Below are 16,939 nucleotides of genomic sequence, written 5' to 3'. Positions count from 1 at the left end.
GGGGACCTGAGATAATTTATAAGAAAATTAGATGGGAGCATTTTTTAATATTTTTGATAATATTTTTCTTTTATTGTGAAAAATTTGGAGATTGATGGTGATAAACAGTCCCCAATTTTGTCAGCAGTAGAACAAAGCAGAAACTGGGTCTTGCCCCAATGCCCTCATCTGATTTTCAAGACTGTACTTATCTCGAAACTGGCTCTTTGCTTTTTATCACCTTCCTTTAGTCAGCATCACCAACTATGGTTAGTTACAGGCCATTTTGTGACTTCCACATGACATTCATATGGCTTCCACATTCATATGGCTTCCAAAACTTGTCTTAAAAACTTAGGGCTAGGGAGACAGCATAATGGTTATACCAAAAAAAAAAAAAATTTTTTTTTCCATTTTTTTTTTTTCATGCCTGAGGCTCTGAGCTTCCAGATTCACCATAAGCCAGAGCTAAGTAAGCAGTGCTATGGCTGGTGTTTGTCTTTCTCTCCATATATATATATATTATTTCTTTAAAAATTATATTGTGCCAACAGGTGGCTCACCCATTATCATGTGCAAGGGTTTTTGCAGGGACCTGAGTTGAGCCTGGGATCACCACATGGGAATGCCAGTGGGGATGGAGGGGAATTGCTTCATAAGAGGTGGAGCAGTGTTGCAGTTTATCCATTTCTCTCTGTTTCTGCCTCTCTCTCTCTCTCTCTGTATCTTGCTCTCTAATAAATAAAACAAAAAATTCAAGTATCCATTAGGAATGTTGGAGCCATGCAAACAATGAGCTTCAGTAACCTTGCTGTCAAAAAAAAATAGATAAGTTGATATATAATTGTCATATAACAACAGTATATTGGTTTTAAGTATGTAACATAATGGTTCCATATTTGTACATATTGTAAAATAATCACTGAGTAAGTCTAATTAAAGCCATTCATTACTATTCATAGGGCTTTTTTCCCTTATGATAACTACTTTAAGATTCATTCTCTTTAACAACTTTCAAATATGCAATATATTATTTTAAACTATAGTTGCAATGCTATATATTGCATTCCTTTTATTTTATTTTATTTTAAATTCATTTATTTTATAATTTAAATTTTGTACATTTTGATTCCCTTAACCCATTTTGCTAACATACACACACACACACACACACACACACACACACACACACAACCCTCACCAGTCAAAGCCACCACTAGTCTGTCTTCTCTGTCAACTTGGGATTTTTTCTTAAAGACACCACATATAAATGAGACCGTAAGTATTTTTTTTCTCTGTTAGATTTATTTTACCTAGCATAATGCCCTCAAGGTTCATCCATATTGTCACACTGGCAAAATTTCAATGTCTTCTATGGCTGATTAATATATAATATACCACATTTGATTGATCTGTTTATCTACTGATGGAGACATATATTGTTTCCTTATCTTGATTTTTAAAATTTCTTTATTGGAGTATTAATGTTTTACAGTCAACAGTAAAATATAATAGTTTGTACATGCATAACATTTCCACATAACAATATAGCCCCCACTAGGGCTCTTCTGTCATCATGTTCCAGGACCTGAACCCTCCCCCCACCCCAGAGTCTGACTTTGGTACAATATATCAATTATCTTGATTATTATAAATATTGAATAATAACACTATAGTGAACATGAAGGTGCGTTTTTTTTTTTTTTTTTAATTGCCACCAGGGTTATTATTGAGGCCTGGTGTAAGCACAACAAATCTACCATCCAGCAGCCATTTTTCTTCTTTCTTTTCTTTTCTTTCTTTCTTTTTTTTCCCTTGTATTTGACCCATTTGTTTATTGAGAGAAAGAATGCTGCTCTATTATGTGTCATGCTTGTGATTAAACACGGGATAGCACATGGGAAGATCTGAGCTCTTTTTTTTTTTAATTTTTATTTATAAAAAGGAAACTGACAAAAACCATAGGATAAGAGGGGTATAACTCCACACAAGTCCCACCACCAGAACTCCCTCCCCAGATAGCTTTCCTTTTCTTTATCCCTCTGAGAGTATGGACCCAGGGTCATTATGGGGTGAAGAAGGTGGAAGGTCTGGCTTCTGTAATTGCTTCCCACTGAAAATGGGCATTGACAGTTCGATCCATACTCCCAGCCTGTCTTTCTCTTTTCCTATTGGCAGGGCCTCTGGGGAGGCAGGGCTCCAGGACACATTGGTGGGGTCGTCTGTCCAGGGAAGTCCAGTTGGCATCATGCTAGCATCTGGAACCTGGTGGCTGAAAGAAGAGTTAACATATAAAGCCAAAAATATTGTTGACTAATCAGGAACCTAAAGGCTAGAATAGTGCAGATGAAGATTTGGAGGCCTCCATTTTGTAGATAGTTAGTAGGCCTATTTTAGTTATATTCTAAAGGGCCTGTGACTATACTAGTTGTTTGTTTGTTTGTTTCTCTGAGCCTTACATCTGATATGAAGGTGGATCCAAGTTATTGTCTGAGAAGATGATGTCTTGGCTGGAAAAAGGGCCAGAAAGCTGGATAAGGGAAGAGAGTAGCTCCCAAATATAGGAAAGGTGTATAAATATTGTTTGTTGGGCAGCCCCGACTGTAAACTCCATTGATTTGATCTGATCTGGAACCCATATTCAGCTTAGGAGCCTATGGGACCTCTGCATCCCTGTAGATCTGAGCTTACATTCTGTGGTCATGAATAGGAACATTCCAAGCTGCCCCAATTTCAGCACCCATCTTACTCAGGTGGAAGATAGAGTATGTTGTCCAGCCTCCCTTTTTTATTTTTATTTTTTATTTGATAAAATAAAACTTAACAGTGGTCACATTCCAGCTGTAATACATGAAAATTTCCTTTTCTGCACACTCTTCCAACACTCAATATATCTTTTCTTTTTGATGCACTTTCCTGATAGTTGGTGATATTGACCATCTTTCATGTAACTGTTGTTGATATGTATGTCTTTCATATAAAAATGTCTACTCAGGCTCAGGAAAGAGTATAATGGTTATATGCAAAAGATATTCATGCCTGAGACTCTTAGGTCCCAGGTTCAATCCCCAGCACTACCTTAAGGCAGAGCTGAGCAGTGCTCTAGTTAGTGTATCTCCTTCCTCTCTGTTTCTTTCTCTCTCTCTTACACACACACACACACACACACACACACACTCTTTTTCCCTCATTAAGATAAATAAAATGTTTTTTTTAAGTTTGGATTAAAAAAAAAATCTACTCAAATCAGATACTGTTTAACTGGATTGTTTGGTTGTATATGTTCTTTTAATAAATACATTTTGGGGTGTTAACCCCTTGCTGTGATCTGTTTGATTAGAAATTTATCTTTTATACAGATCCTCGTGGCCACCATTGCTTTTCTTTTACCAAGTGCAGAGTATTCTACAGTGGAATCAGATAAAAAGGTAGGTGGCACATTAATTCAGTTTTCCCTAGAGTTTGTTTTGAATATGGAAGAGAGAATAATAAATAACAGTAATACGAAGGAATGTCCTTTATAGTATATATTCTAACAGTCTTCAGTGAAACCTTATTCATTGATTCATTCAGCATTCATTCATTTTTTATTTATGTGTTTATTGAATAATTACTATTATGCACAGACTATTCTATTGTTTGTTATTGCATATAATGAAATATAAAAGCTGAGGTGGAAAATGCAGCCTTTGTTTTCTCTTTCAGTTTATTGTGTCTTTGCTACTCTGTCTCTTGGACTGGTGCATGGCATTACCCATAAATGCCCTTCTTCACCCAGTGTCCACAGCAGCCCTGGAAGAACAACAGATATCCAGAGCCCCTTTACTGGATTATATCTACAGGGTGAGTTGGATTTCAGAGTGTACATGTGAAGTTAAAGCATCTGAGAATGACCAAAATCAGTTTTATGGTAACCAGGTGAAAAATGCATGTGTTAGCACATACCTATCATCTTTAGACAACTGGGATTTGATCAGAATTCCTGTGTTCATATAATATGCTCTACATCTATTTAATTAAAAAATAGTTTTATACTATAGGGATACTCCCAGTCTTAGTTTGACAAAATGTGCTTATCAAAAGGCAATAAATGTATGTAATAATCCCAGTTTGTGCCTACATAGTACCACCACTCTGACAACTCTTTTTTTCAGATAGTGGTTGAAAAACAAAGAAGAGGGACAACACAGTACTGCTTCCCATCTTGTGAAGCTTCCTTTTTTGTGAAAAAGCTTCCATATGCTTGAACCCAGGTCATTTTACACAGTAAAATGTGTCCTCTACTGGTTGAGCTATCTCTAGGCCCCCTGTATGTGTGATGGACTAGAACAGTGTTTATGTGTGTTCAGCTACTCAGAAATGTGAAATAGATGCTTTTTAAAAATTTTATTAATTATTTAATATTAATTTACAAAATTACAAGACAACAGGGGTACAACTTTAACCATTCCCACCAACAGAGTTCTATATCCCCATTCTCTCTGTTGTAAGCTACAGCAGTTCTCCTAAGGCTGCAGATATGGGTTAACTACCATGCAGTAGGTGCTTTTTAAAATTTGTGCTTTGCTTTTGTCTTGAGGATATATTATTGACATTGATGTGAAAGGAGCAAACTAAACTTATGACAGCAAGAAGGTACTTTATTTTTTTAAAAATATTTATTCCCTTTTGTTACCCTTGTTGTTTTATTATAGTTATTCTTGTTTCGTCATTGTTGGATAGGACAGAGAGAAATGGAGAGAGGAGGGGAAGACAAAAGGGGAGAGAAAGGTAGACACCTGCAGACCTGCTTCACCACTTGTGAAGTGACTCCCCAGCAGGTGGGGAGCCAAAGGGCTCGAACCGGGATCCTTACGCCAGTCCTTGAGCTTGGCGTCATATACGCTTAACCGGCTGCGCTACCACCTAACTCCCAAGAAGGTACTTTAGAATGCAAAGATTTCATTGTTTTCAAGTATTACAAAAATGAAGTCCTACCTCCTAAGTGCTATTGTAGCTTGACAAGGTGTTAAGGAATAGGAGGGAGGCGACTTCTGTAGTACACATTCCCTTCTGTTTTTCACAGGTTCTACACTGCTGTGTTTGTGGCTCAAGCACATACACCCAACAGAGCCACTACGCACTGACGCTGGCTGACCTGTCATCTGCAGATTATGACCCCTTCTTACCACTGGCAAACGTGAAGAATTCTGAGCCAGTCCAATATCATTCATCAGCAGAACTGGGAAACCTGCTTACTGTTGAGGAGGGTGAGAATTTTCAGAATAGTAATTCTTATGCACAGGAAAGAGAAAGATCACAACTTGTTGTCCATTCTTATTCTTTGTGTATACGTTTTAATCTAATTGTTGAAATTCTGGTTTCTATAGTCCTCTGTGATAGCCTTTTTTTTTTATTATGATAGAGATGCATTGGATCGACCTTCTCGTGGTGCATCCCGTGAGTACCCATTCATTGGGGAAACTGACGATCCTTCCTAGCCGACTGAATCCACATGGATCCCAGTCACTTTCAAAGCCAGCAACAAGCAGCTCCTGACAGCTTTCAACCTGACGCTGTTGACTGGCTACGGAAGAAGGGCAAACGCTAGAAGAAGACAGAGAAATAGGGAAGGATAGGTAGGGAGCAGGCGATAAGAAAATGAGAAATGCCTGCAGTCTGCTCCACCACTCATGAAGCTTCCCCCCCTATAGGTGGAAATGTGGAGTTTTGAGGGACAGGTGGTGGTATACCTGGCTAAGCGCACACACTATAGTGCACAAGGACCCAGGGTCAAGTCACTGGTCCCCACCTGCAGGGGGATAGCTTCATGAGTGGTGAAGTAGAACTGCAGGTATCTATCTCTTTCCCATTCTATCCCCCTTCCCCTCTCAGTGTCTCTCTGTCTCTATCATATCCAGTAATGCATTAATTAGTTAAAGAGAGAGAGAGAAAGAGGGATAGAAATGAGGGCTTGACCCAGGGTCTATGCACAGGGTGACTTGTGTGCCTTAAGGTTGCACCTTTTCACAACCTTTCAGCCTTTAGACCTTTACAGATCCTTCCTTCCTTTGTTGTTGTTGTTGTTTCTTCACCTCCTCTCATTTCCCATCTTGGGTAAATTTTGCATTATTAAAGAACCTATCTGTATTGAGTCCATAGGATGCACAAAAAGCTTCTTTTTCTATTCCCAAGGAGCTTTAAGTTAATGGGAGAGAGAGCATTAATGCAAAGGTTTTGCCTCGGTAGTCGCACGGTGCCAGTAAGTCGCACAATGAGAGCTTCTCATGTACAAGGACTAAACCAGACTTAGATGGATGATTAAACTTCCAAAGGAGTTTGTAGAGTGTTCTACAACAAAGGACAACTAGAAGAGAGGGATAGAATTTACCTACCACAGATAAAGGATTGTTCTGCATATAATGTAGGTAATCCATGCAAGAGTAGATGAGTATTTTTAGGACTTAGGAGCTGCTGTTAGTCTTTGTCAGCCACCCTTCTTCCCCAAATACAAGAATCATCTCTAGATGAACTCTGGGATTGTGATCCAATATGTGAATGTGATAAAATCATAAAGAACCAAGCACACATGTGAGCACATAACACCTGAATATTGAAGAATCCATATATCATTGTAGTATTGAACTTTGGCTTTGCACAGATCCCATCGGAGTAAAGGATATTTTGGTATCTATATTATTTTACATGAATACATGTGAATCTAATTCTTTTTCTTTCAATTTTATTAATGATTTAATTATGATTGACAGAATTATGGTATAACAGGAGTACAGTTCCATACAGTTCCCACCACCAGAGTTCTATATACCTTCCTGTCCATTTGGAAGGGTCCCTAGTCTTTATCCCCTTGGGAGTATGGACCAAAGATTTTTATGGGGTGCAGAAGGTAGGAAGTCTGGTTTCTGTAACTGTTTCTCCGCTAGACCTGGGCATTGGCAGGTCGATCTATACCCCAGCCCGCTTATATCTTTCTCAACTGGGGTAGCGTTCTGGTGAGGTGGGGTTCCAGGACACATTGATGAGGTACATCTGCCCAGGGAAGTCAGGATAGCTTCATGGTAGCATCTGCAACTTGTTGGCTTTAAATTGTCTTTTGCTTCCACTCGGGGGTTTTCTTGGCTTCTCTTCCTCTGTGTTTGGGTTTTTGTTTTGCTTTTTTTGGTTTGTTTAGTTTTTGTGGTTTATTGTTTATACCAGTTATTATTGGTTCCTGTAGTTTCCATATATGTGGATTTTGTTGTCTTAGTTTGGCAGAGAATAGTCACAATGCTGCTAGAAGCTCACCATCTTACCAAAACCTTTCATTTGTCTCTCTCTCTTTCTCTTTTTTTTTTTTTTTGGTCTCATTTTTTAAAAGTAGAGATAGAGAATCAGAGAAACAGTGAAAGAGACACTGCGCCAAATTTCCTTCTACTCAGTGGAGATCAGGTTCAAACCTGGGTTGCACACGTGGTAAAACAGCACACTGTCTAAGTAAGCTACTTCACCAGTCCTAATTGTCATAAAATTTAAAGTTTTTAAAAAGTAGGTATGGTCTGTTTGATCACTCCTGAAAATTCTAATGATATTGTCATTTAAAAACCCAAGAACAAAAACTTGGAATTTAAAAATCCATAAAGAAAAAGAGGATGAGGGATTTGTTACAAGAAATATAAAGTCAGAAAAATAGAATAAGAATCAAGAAAAACTCATTTCCTGGGAAGCAATAGAATATAGAATTGTGGAAGTTCAGCCTTTTCTCTTTGTCAACTAAACATTTGGTACTCCATTGGTCTGCAGCCAGAAGGGATGAAAAAGCAGCCTATAGCATGAACAATCAGAACCCAGACAGGGTTTGGTGGGGGTTAGGAAGCATGCAAGAGGCAATAACTGGATGAAGGGACTGGGCCAAAGACTGTAGTTTCCCAGTGTCCTATGGTGGAGGGAGATGATGCCTTGACGAAGGATGGGGTATGCTGGCACCTGTCATGTGGAGATAATGAAACTAATCTGGAAATCAACATTTTCTTAGCAACGTGCTCTAAAAACAAAACAAAAACTTTGAATTGTGTGGAGTTGCACCCCTCTTATCCTATGTTTTTTGTCAGTGTTTACTTTTTACAAATAAAAATTAAAATAAAATAAAAACCTTGAAAAATTAGGAGTCTGGAGTATAGTTTAAGATGAGAGGAAGGGGGTAGAAGTAAGGGTGAAGAGGACAGGAGGGGATCACCAGTCAAGAGCAAGAACTCTGAGTCAGTCAGTCTTGCTTGATCTTGTCTATTTTACATACAAGGAAGCTGGAGTAAAAAGAATGTTCCTGAGAATGTAAAAGTCAGAAAGAAATAGGTCGAACTAGACTTTAGAGTTCTATATCCAACTCCCTAAAATACCCAATCCTCTGAATTTTGCCACAAAGTAGGCTGAAAATTTATTGAGTTGTTACTAGTGGGAGGTATGTAAGGTCACTTTTTCATGTTCTTATCTTAGAAAAAAATTAACTTACTAAAGTTTTTAATTGACATTCATCTTACATAACTGTGCCTGAAATCAGTTCACTACTTATTATGACTTACATGAAAATTGCAGATTGATACGTGAGTGAAGAAGGATAAACCTAAAATTAAGTGCACTTTTATTTCTATGATTGAACTCTTTAACTTGCATATGTGTGCTTCAAAAAAGCTGGAGACCATATGCAAGTTTCTATAACGTAGTTCTGTAATATTAAAAACAATTGCTTAGACTTCTGTGGCAAAAGAGTTCTAAAATTCACTACTGTTTTACCTAAATAAAAAAGCAGAGGCTTGGTCAATTACACATGTTACAATGCTCAAGGACTCTGGTTCATACCCCTGCAGGGGGAAAGTTTCATAAGTACTGAGCCAGTACTCCAGGTGTCTCTTACCCTTTCAATCTCTTCTCTCTCAAGTTCTTTCTGACTCTATCAAATAAAAAGAAATAAAATATAAAAAGGAAGAAAAGCAGATACATAAAAACAAATGAGCATGTAAAGACACTTGCTGGGTGTGTACTTCCTATAAGAGAGAAAATAAAGGTAATTGTTTAGATTTTTTTTTTTTTAACCAGAACACCAGTCAGCTCTGGCTTATGGTAGTGTGGGGGTTGAACCTGGGATTTCAGAGCCTCAGGCATGACAGTTTGCTTGCATAACCATTATGCTATCTACCCCTGCCCTGTTTAGGTATTTTAAATTAAACAGAATGTGCCATATTTAAATGGTTTGCTTATTTCATTCAGTGTCATAAGTCATCGTTCATTACTAAACACTGATATTCAATGTTTCTGATACAGTGTTATATTTTTATCTCTTATTTTCACATGATTCTTTCATAGACCATTACCCAGTATTCTATGTAATTACTACTTTCAAATAGAATCACAAACATGAGACACACTCAAGTACCTACAGCTGAGATGACTCTGGCCCAGCTCATGGAAAAGCCCTTAATGGCATGCACATGTGCTCAAATTTCTCATGATTAATACCTAATTGGTTTGGTGTATTGCAGGGAAATAAAGGACTGGAGGGAGGGGGTACTGGGGGGAAGGGGGTGCTGGGGGGAGGGGAGTGCTTTCAGTTCTTAGTGCATGATGGTGGAGGATTACCTAAACTGGGGTTAAGAGTTTTTTATATTTTCAGAAAATTGAGAAATTTTACACCTGTATCTAAAACTGTATTATTATAAGTAAACCATTAATCCCCCCAATTATAAAAGTACAGGTAAAAGCACATAATTGCTTTAAAAGAAGGAAAGAGCTTTAAAAAAACAGAAAATTTAAAAATTACTGCTTTTAGAAAAATAAAAACAGTATAATATGTCCATAGTTTCTTGAAGTCATAGCTTGTTTCTTTAATAAATGGAGTCTAGATTACTATTTTTCAGGGATATTTATCTCAGATTGGAAGCATAATCTTTATGAATAAACTTTGAGGAAAGTTGTTTTTTCTGTGTGTTTTTTTTCTGTGAGTTATTTCTGTTCTTGAACTTTTATCAAAAGACTTTTATCATTGACTTCATATTTTATTCTGTAGTATCCTTATTATGTTTTCTCTAAGCTTCCAGCAGACATCACTTTCATTGGGACATTAATGGAACCTATATGGAGTAGTAAATATGAATAAAAAGTATCTAATTTTTGAAAGTATTAACATGGACACAAAAGCAAAAACATTTATAATTGTGTTCTCAAGGAAATTTTCTAATCTGGAGACATGAGGGTCCAGGATACATTGATGAGGTCATCTGCCCAGAGAAATTGGGATGGAGTCATGGTAGCATCTGTAACTTGGTATCTGGAAGATAGCATGACCTTCGTTGAGACAAAATGGTTAATGAACAGGAACCAAAAAGTAGGATTACAGCGGATGAGATTAGGGATTCTAGGTTAGAAAAAAGCTAGAAAAACCTTTTTTGGTATGTTCCTGGGGGCACTCAACTATGGTAGTTTTGCTTGAGTTTGGTAGCTAGCTTGAAATTGCATCAGAATATTGTCTTAAGAGAATGATGTCAGAGTAGAAAAAAAGGGCTAGAAAGTTGGATTAGGGGGCTGGGTGGTGGCGCACCTGGTTGAGCGCACATGTCCCAATGCTCAAGGACCCGGGTTCGAGCCCCTAGTCCCCACCTGTAGTGGGAAAGCTTTGCAGGTGGTGAAGCAGTGTTTCAGATATCTCTGTCTCTCTCCAATCTCTGTCACCCCCTTCCCTCTCAATTACTGGCTGTCTTCTCTAACCAATAAATAAATAAGGATAGTTTTAAAGTTTTTTAAAAAGAAAGTTGGATTAGTGCAGAGAGTAACTCCCATGCTTGAAAAAAAAAATTCTGTGGCTAAAATTAACTATTTACCTCCTTCCACCTGTTCCAGGGCCCATATATTTATATTTAGCACCAGAGCCTATGTAAACACTAAGTTGGGATTTGATTTTGTTATTGAATACAGATGATTTTTTATTTATGGAAAAAATTAAGAAGAAATTTAAGAAAAATCAAGACAGTCTCATTCTCAGTCATCACACAAAATTTTTTGGATTCAATGATTTGATTTTCATTTTAGGTTTATACATCTTCAGTTAACATTTTATAAATAAATCAATTAAACTTTTAATGTAAGGGGAAGAATGTATTACACAAAAAAGTTTATTTGTAAATTTTTGTTTTATTAGTATTTAAAATGTTAAGCTGTAAATTCAGAAACTAAGCATTTCTTTAGCCTTTAAGTCCAAATTGCTATATAAGTTCTCTCTTCCCCCTTATAACTGGAGAGCTACAGTCATAGCCAAAAGTTATATACTTGATTTTTGTCAGTGTCCTTACTTTGTCTCTTTATATCCCATATACCTAAAAATTTTCAGATTATTATTTGAAATTTAAATAGACTTGATGTAAAAAAAATAAACTAGGTGAAGGGAATTCTCAGAGTAAAAAAACAAAAAACATTCACAGTGCAGATAGAAATCTGATGGTATCGGGGGTCGGGCGGTGGCACAGTGGGTTAAGCACTCGTGGCGCAAAGCGCAAGGACCGGCTTAAGGATCCCGGTTCGAGCCCCCGGCTCCCCACCTGCAGAGGAGTAGCTTCACAGGCGGTGAAGCAGGTCTGCAGTTGTCTATCTTTCTCTCCCCCCTCTGTCTTCCCTTCCTCTCTCCATTTCTCTCTGTCCTATCCAACAATGAACAACATCAACAATGGTAATAATAATAACCACAACAAGGTTACAACAACAAGGGCAACAAAAGGGGGAAAAAATGGCCTCCAGGAGCGGTGGATTCATGGTGCAGGCACCTAGCCCAGCAATAACCCTGGAGGAAAAAAATAAAAATAAAAAAATAAATAAAAGAAATCTGATGGTATCTAGGTTGAATCATTTTCTCTGTTTCTGTATGTTTTTCACTTCTGGTCACAGAAAGGAAGAGAAGAAGTCTGGAGCTGATCCCTCTGACTGCCAGGATGGTGATGGCCCACCTGGTGAACCACCTGGGGCACTTCCCTCTTTGTGGCGGCCCTGCTGTGCTGCACAGTCTGGTCAGTGAGAACCATGATAATGTGCACGCGGAAGCCTCTGAACTCTCCTCTGAGGTGTTCAGGAGTCCAAACTTGCAGCTGTTTGTATTTAATGACAGCACCCTCATCTCCTACCTTCAGACACCCACAGAAGGACCACCAGGTGCATCCCCAGTGGGTGCTCTCTCTGAAGTGAGAGTGATCGTGAGAGATATCTCAGGGAAATACTCTTGGGATGGGAAGGTCCTATATGGACCTTTGGAAGGCTGCTTAGCACCCAACAGCAGGAATCCTTCATTTCTGATTTCTGACTGGCATCATCAAACATTTGAACCACAGAGAGATTTTTCTGAAACTGAGGAGGGAGATGATGTCCTCGACAAATTACTTGAAAGCATCGGTCATACAAGTCCTGAATGCCTTTTACCATCACAGCTAAATCTAAATGAGCCTTCCCCACCCCCGTGTGGAATGAACCATGACCAAGAGAATGAAATAATTAAGGTCATTTTGCACCAGAATACTCAAGAAGATGAGTATGTTCAGAGATGTAACTCAGATTCAGCCATGAAAGTCACCAGCCAGGAGCAGCCCTCACCAGTGGAGCCTCGAGGACCCTTTTATTTCTGCAGACTGTTGCTTGATGACTTGGGAATGAATTCTTGGGACAGAAGGTAACAACCTTTTCTAGACCTTCAATGATGTTATTGTCTTTTAAAAAAATAATTTCTATTTGTGATTTAATAATGATCTACAAGATTTTAAGACAACAGAGGTATAATTCCATACAGTTTCCACCACCAGAGTTCCGTGTCCCTCCACTAGAAACTTCCTTGTTCTTTATCCCTCTGGGAGTATGGACCAAAAATTTTTATGGGGTGAAGAAGGTGGAAAGTCTGACTTCTGTAATTGCTTCTCTGCTGGACATGGACATCAGCAGGTCAACCCATAACCCCCAGCCTGTTTCTGTCTTTCCCTAGTGGAGTAGGGCTCTGGAGAGGTGAGACTTCCGGACACATTGGTGAGGTTGTGTGCCCAGAGTAGTCAGGGTGGTATCATAGTAGCATCTGCAGCTTGATTACTGAAAGGCGTTGAGACATAAAACCGGGCAATTTGTTTAATAAGCAGGAACCCAAAGGTATGAATAGAGCTGGTGAAATTAGGGTCTTCAGGTGGGAAAAAGCTAGAAAATCTATTTTCTAGCCCATGACTTTAGTAATTTTTGCCTGAGCCTGGCAGCTAATATGCAGATAGACTAAAAATATTATCTGGGAAATTGGTGTCAGAGTTGAGAATAAGGCTGTAGAGCTGGATTAGGGCAGAGAATAGCTCCCAAACATGAGGAAAGTATATAAATACGATTAGCGGTTTACCCCGTTGACCTGACCTAGGGACCACATATATTCATATTTAGCAAGGGAGCGTATGTAGTCTTAAGTCCCTGACAGTCTGAGCTTGCAGTCCATGGTCACAAGGACTATTCGAGGCTGTGAATTCATTTCAGGACCAGTCTTCCTCAAGAGTGGGGCAGTCTCTACCATTGCTACTCTATAGTAAGGGCAAAGTCTTGGAGAGACCACCAAGAGGACTTATGATGATGTTCCTGATGCAAGTGACCAGTAATGGTGGAGAAAGGGATATTTAGAGGACTAGGCCCATCAGTTATCAATTTGGGATTCGAGAATCCAAGAATAGATATTTTTCTCTATTTCAGCATTGACAGGTTATGTTCTGCTGCTAATTTAAAAATTAAAAATAAGACTAATTTCAGGTTACTGTTGTACAAATTGGATTTTATAAAGACCTGCTGTACACTTTAAAAGACGTCAAACATTTTCTCTGTGTGTAATTATTGGTGTTCCATTATTGTTTCTGCCTTCACAAAAGATTGGAATTACTACTAGGTAAATAAGTCAGTCTTACCTAAATTCTATGGAGAGAAATACACTTAAATAGATGAATTGACATAGGAGTTTAAAAGTAACATTTAAATCCAGCAGGAATAGATTTGAACTGGTCCCTGATAGTAGAGACTTTAGGGGAGACAGGTAAGGAAAAAATATCCAAAGAAGAGTAGATAGGGAAAGCAGAACCATTAAGTGTCACTGAATAGAAATGGGATGCAGAGAAATTTTGATGCCTTTGAATGTCTTAGGAATAATAGAATCTATTTTGTGGGCTTAAATCACAAATCTTTTGTGGATGAAGTATGCCATTAATGAATGGATAGGTTTCTTGATTGATTGGAAAGGGAAAAATTGATTTGAGCACATATGACTTTTTCTTTCATTTGTTATTCTCCACAGGAAAAACTTCCATCTGTTGAAGAAAAATTCAAAATTACTAAGAGAGCTAAAAAATCTAGACTCTCGCCAGTGGTATGTGAACATACATCAGATTGTTATTTCTATTTTTCTTTGTGTGTGTGTGTGTATGACAGATATAGTCATGGGAATAAATATATTTACAGATGCCCAAAGATGATTCTGGTAACCTAGATTCTGGTGACATTTGCACATGCCATCCCTTTGGTACTTTTACCTTTGAGAAATAAACTTTTGGGAGCTGGGTGGTAGTACACCCAGTTAGCACATATAATAGTAAGCACAAGGACCCATACAACGATCTGGATTTGAGCCCGTGCTTCCCACCTTCAGAGGAGTCACTTCACAAGCAGTTAAGCAGGCCTACAGGTGTATGTCTTTTTGTCTCCTCTTTATCTCCCCATCCCTCTCAGTTCTCTCTATCCTGTTCAATAAAATAGAAAAAATGGCTGCCAGGAGCAGTGGATTTGTAGTGCCAGCACTGAGCTCCAGGAATAACCTTGGAGATGGGGGGGGGGGGGAGATATCTTCCTGCATGAAGAGGCCAATGCTCTCATCTAATCCATGGTTTTGATTGAGAACCATTCGAAGTGGCAGTCTGAGGACATTCATTGTCATTGAATCTCTGCAGCCCCTTCTTTTCTAATGAAGAGCAGAGAATTCACAGCCTGTCCTTATGCTCACATTTCATGTTGTTTATAGTGAGAGAGTCTGACTCTGATTTCAGAACCTATACTGTACACCACTATGTTGGTATTCTATAGTCTCTGCTCTATTATATTGGCAATTTTAAAATAAGTGTGTTTTAATTAATAGTTCTCTAGAAACAATTTCTCATTTACCAAAGTTGGCCAAACCAGAGATTTACTCCCTTCCTATGCAATCTCAGAAGCAATTCTAATAAGTCACTATTAGTTTTTGATTTGGGAAATAGTGTGCTTCCAAAAACATCTCAGTTGCAAGTAAGTGAAGTACTTAGTGCATAAGAGGTTCTTAACAGTCTTGGCTGGGCAGTGATGTTCCTGGTTGACCATACAAGTTACCATGTACAAGGACCCAAATTCAAGCCTCCAGTTCCCTCTTGTGGGGGAAGCTTCAGTAGTGATGAGGCAGTTCTGCAGGTGTCTTTCTTTCTCCCCTCCCCTTCTCAATTTCTTTTTGTACTATCAAATAATTTATGTCTTTAAAAAAAACTACTACTTTAATCTTTAGTTGTTTAAAAAATACATTTGAAAAAAATAACTACTTGTTCCTCTATTATTCCCCATTGGGATATCATTAGATATCTCATTAGAGATGGAAATCCCGAAACCATTATTCCTCACATTGCCCTTCATCATATTCAGGTTCCCAGTTGTTGTATTCCATTATCTCTAGAGGACTAGAGGCTGAGTCCTGTGGAAATCTGTGAGGGATTTCTTCTGAAGGACTCAGGGATTCACCCACCTCTCCCTCTTGTCCTCCAATATTAAACAAGCAGTCACTTGGGTTCCAATCTCAGCTTTGCAAGCATATGCTAACTTATTCTCTGCATTTTAGTATTAAGTGAATACATTGATATCTTGTAATTGTGGCCAATTTATTGAGTGTTAATGTGCTTTAGTTGTATGAGGTACAATTGAATTAGCTCCCTGGGGTGCTGTTGCAGTAAAATCTGGTTTTGGAAAGCTGACTGGCAAATCTGTCCTTTGATTAACCTTCACCAAGTAAAACCCCAACTTCTCAATTCAGTGTCTTATTAACATCTTAAAAGACATCAACTAGTTTTATAGTAAAGAGTATTTTCAAGATTTAAAAATAAATAAATAAAACAGAAATCTAGGGCTGTTGAACTGAGCAATCTAGACTGTCCTAGATACATAGGCAAATCAGTTATCAGGTAAGAAAATACCTTGTTCCTAGCTTTCAATTAGAAAATTTCTATTTCTGAGATCATTTATCTCCTTCTGTCAAGACTTACCTCCTGCTTAGCAGGTGTTAAGTATAGACTATCTGAAACCCTATATATTGTAAAATTAGCAAGGATGTAAAAAGTATGATGAAGATACGTAGCAATTATAGTGGGTTCTCCTTAGTATATAAATGCTTTTTGCTAGCAAGCAGTAAGGAGAATATTAATATGCTGTTGTTTTTCCCTTTGTGTGGCTTTTTAATATGACAGCTCAAGGAAACTGAGCTATTCTGGTCTATTTCTAATAAGAAAGGGGGAAAATGCATTCTAATTAGGAAAAGGAAATTGTCGGTCTTACGTGTGTGTGTGTGTGTGTGTGTGTGTGTGTGTGTGTGTGTGTGTGTGTGTGTGTGTGTGTGTGTGTTCCTAAACTACCTGACCCTTCGTGAGCTGGCTGTGTGCTTATGGATATGAAGTGCTGTTGATGTTGCTAATTATCATTTCAAAAGCCTGACTGTAATAAGGTCAGACACAGTGTCTGCATCCTAGCAAGCTCTCTGTGGTGCTAACATTTTGGAGGATGTGAAATTTGATGAATGTTTATAGCTAAAGGTCACTTTTCCTCACACCTACATCAGTCAGGCAGTCATTGGAGCTTTGCTTTCCTGTGCTGCAGGTTACTGTAATGAGTAAAGAGTAGCTGTGAGCAGCTATAATATTTAAGGGGAAAAAAAGAAAGAAAA

General features: G+C 38.2%; 1 protein-coding gene across 5 annotated transcripts in view; it reads left to right on the top strand.

Annotated features, from left to right (window-relative positions):
• Positions 1-16,939, top strand: part of RALGAPA2 (Ral GTPase activating protein catalytic subunit alpha 2) — a 322,655-nt gene that overhangs the window by 184,408 nt on the left and 121,308 nt on the right. For all 5 annotated transcript variants that reach the window (XR_009548379.1, XM_060186046.1, XM_060186059.1 and 2 more), the window contains exons 29-33: positions 3,339-3,407; positions 3,685-3,822; positions 5,045-5,228; positions 11,884-12,655; positions 14,288-14,359. Coding sequence is in view for 4 of the 5 variants with exons in the window: in XM_060186046.1 (XP_060042029.1) it covers positions 3,339-3,407; positions 3,685-3,822; positions 5,045-5,228; positions 11,884-12,655; positions 14,288-14,359 (1,235 nt within the window). In the remaining variant the exon portion in view is untranslated. The remainder of the gene's footprint in view (positions 1-3,338; positions 3,408-3,684; positions 3,823-5,044; positions 5,229-11,883; positions 12,656-14,287; positions 14,360-16,939) is intronic.

The sequence above is a fragment of the Erinaceus europaeus genome, chromosome 1 (assembly GCF_950295315.1).
Source record: "Erinaceus europaeus chromosome 1, mEriEur2.1, whole genome shotgun sequence".
Lineage (NCBI taxonomy): Eukaryota > Metazoa > Chordata > Mammalia > Eulipotyphla > Erinaceidae > Erinaceus > Erinaceus europaeus.
The sequence above is the reverse complement of the archived record's forward strand: the minus strand, read 5'-3'. Positions and strand labels throughout refer to the sequence as shown.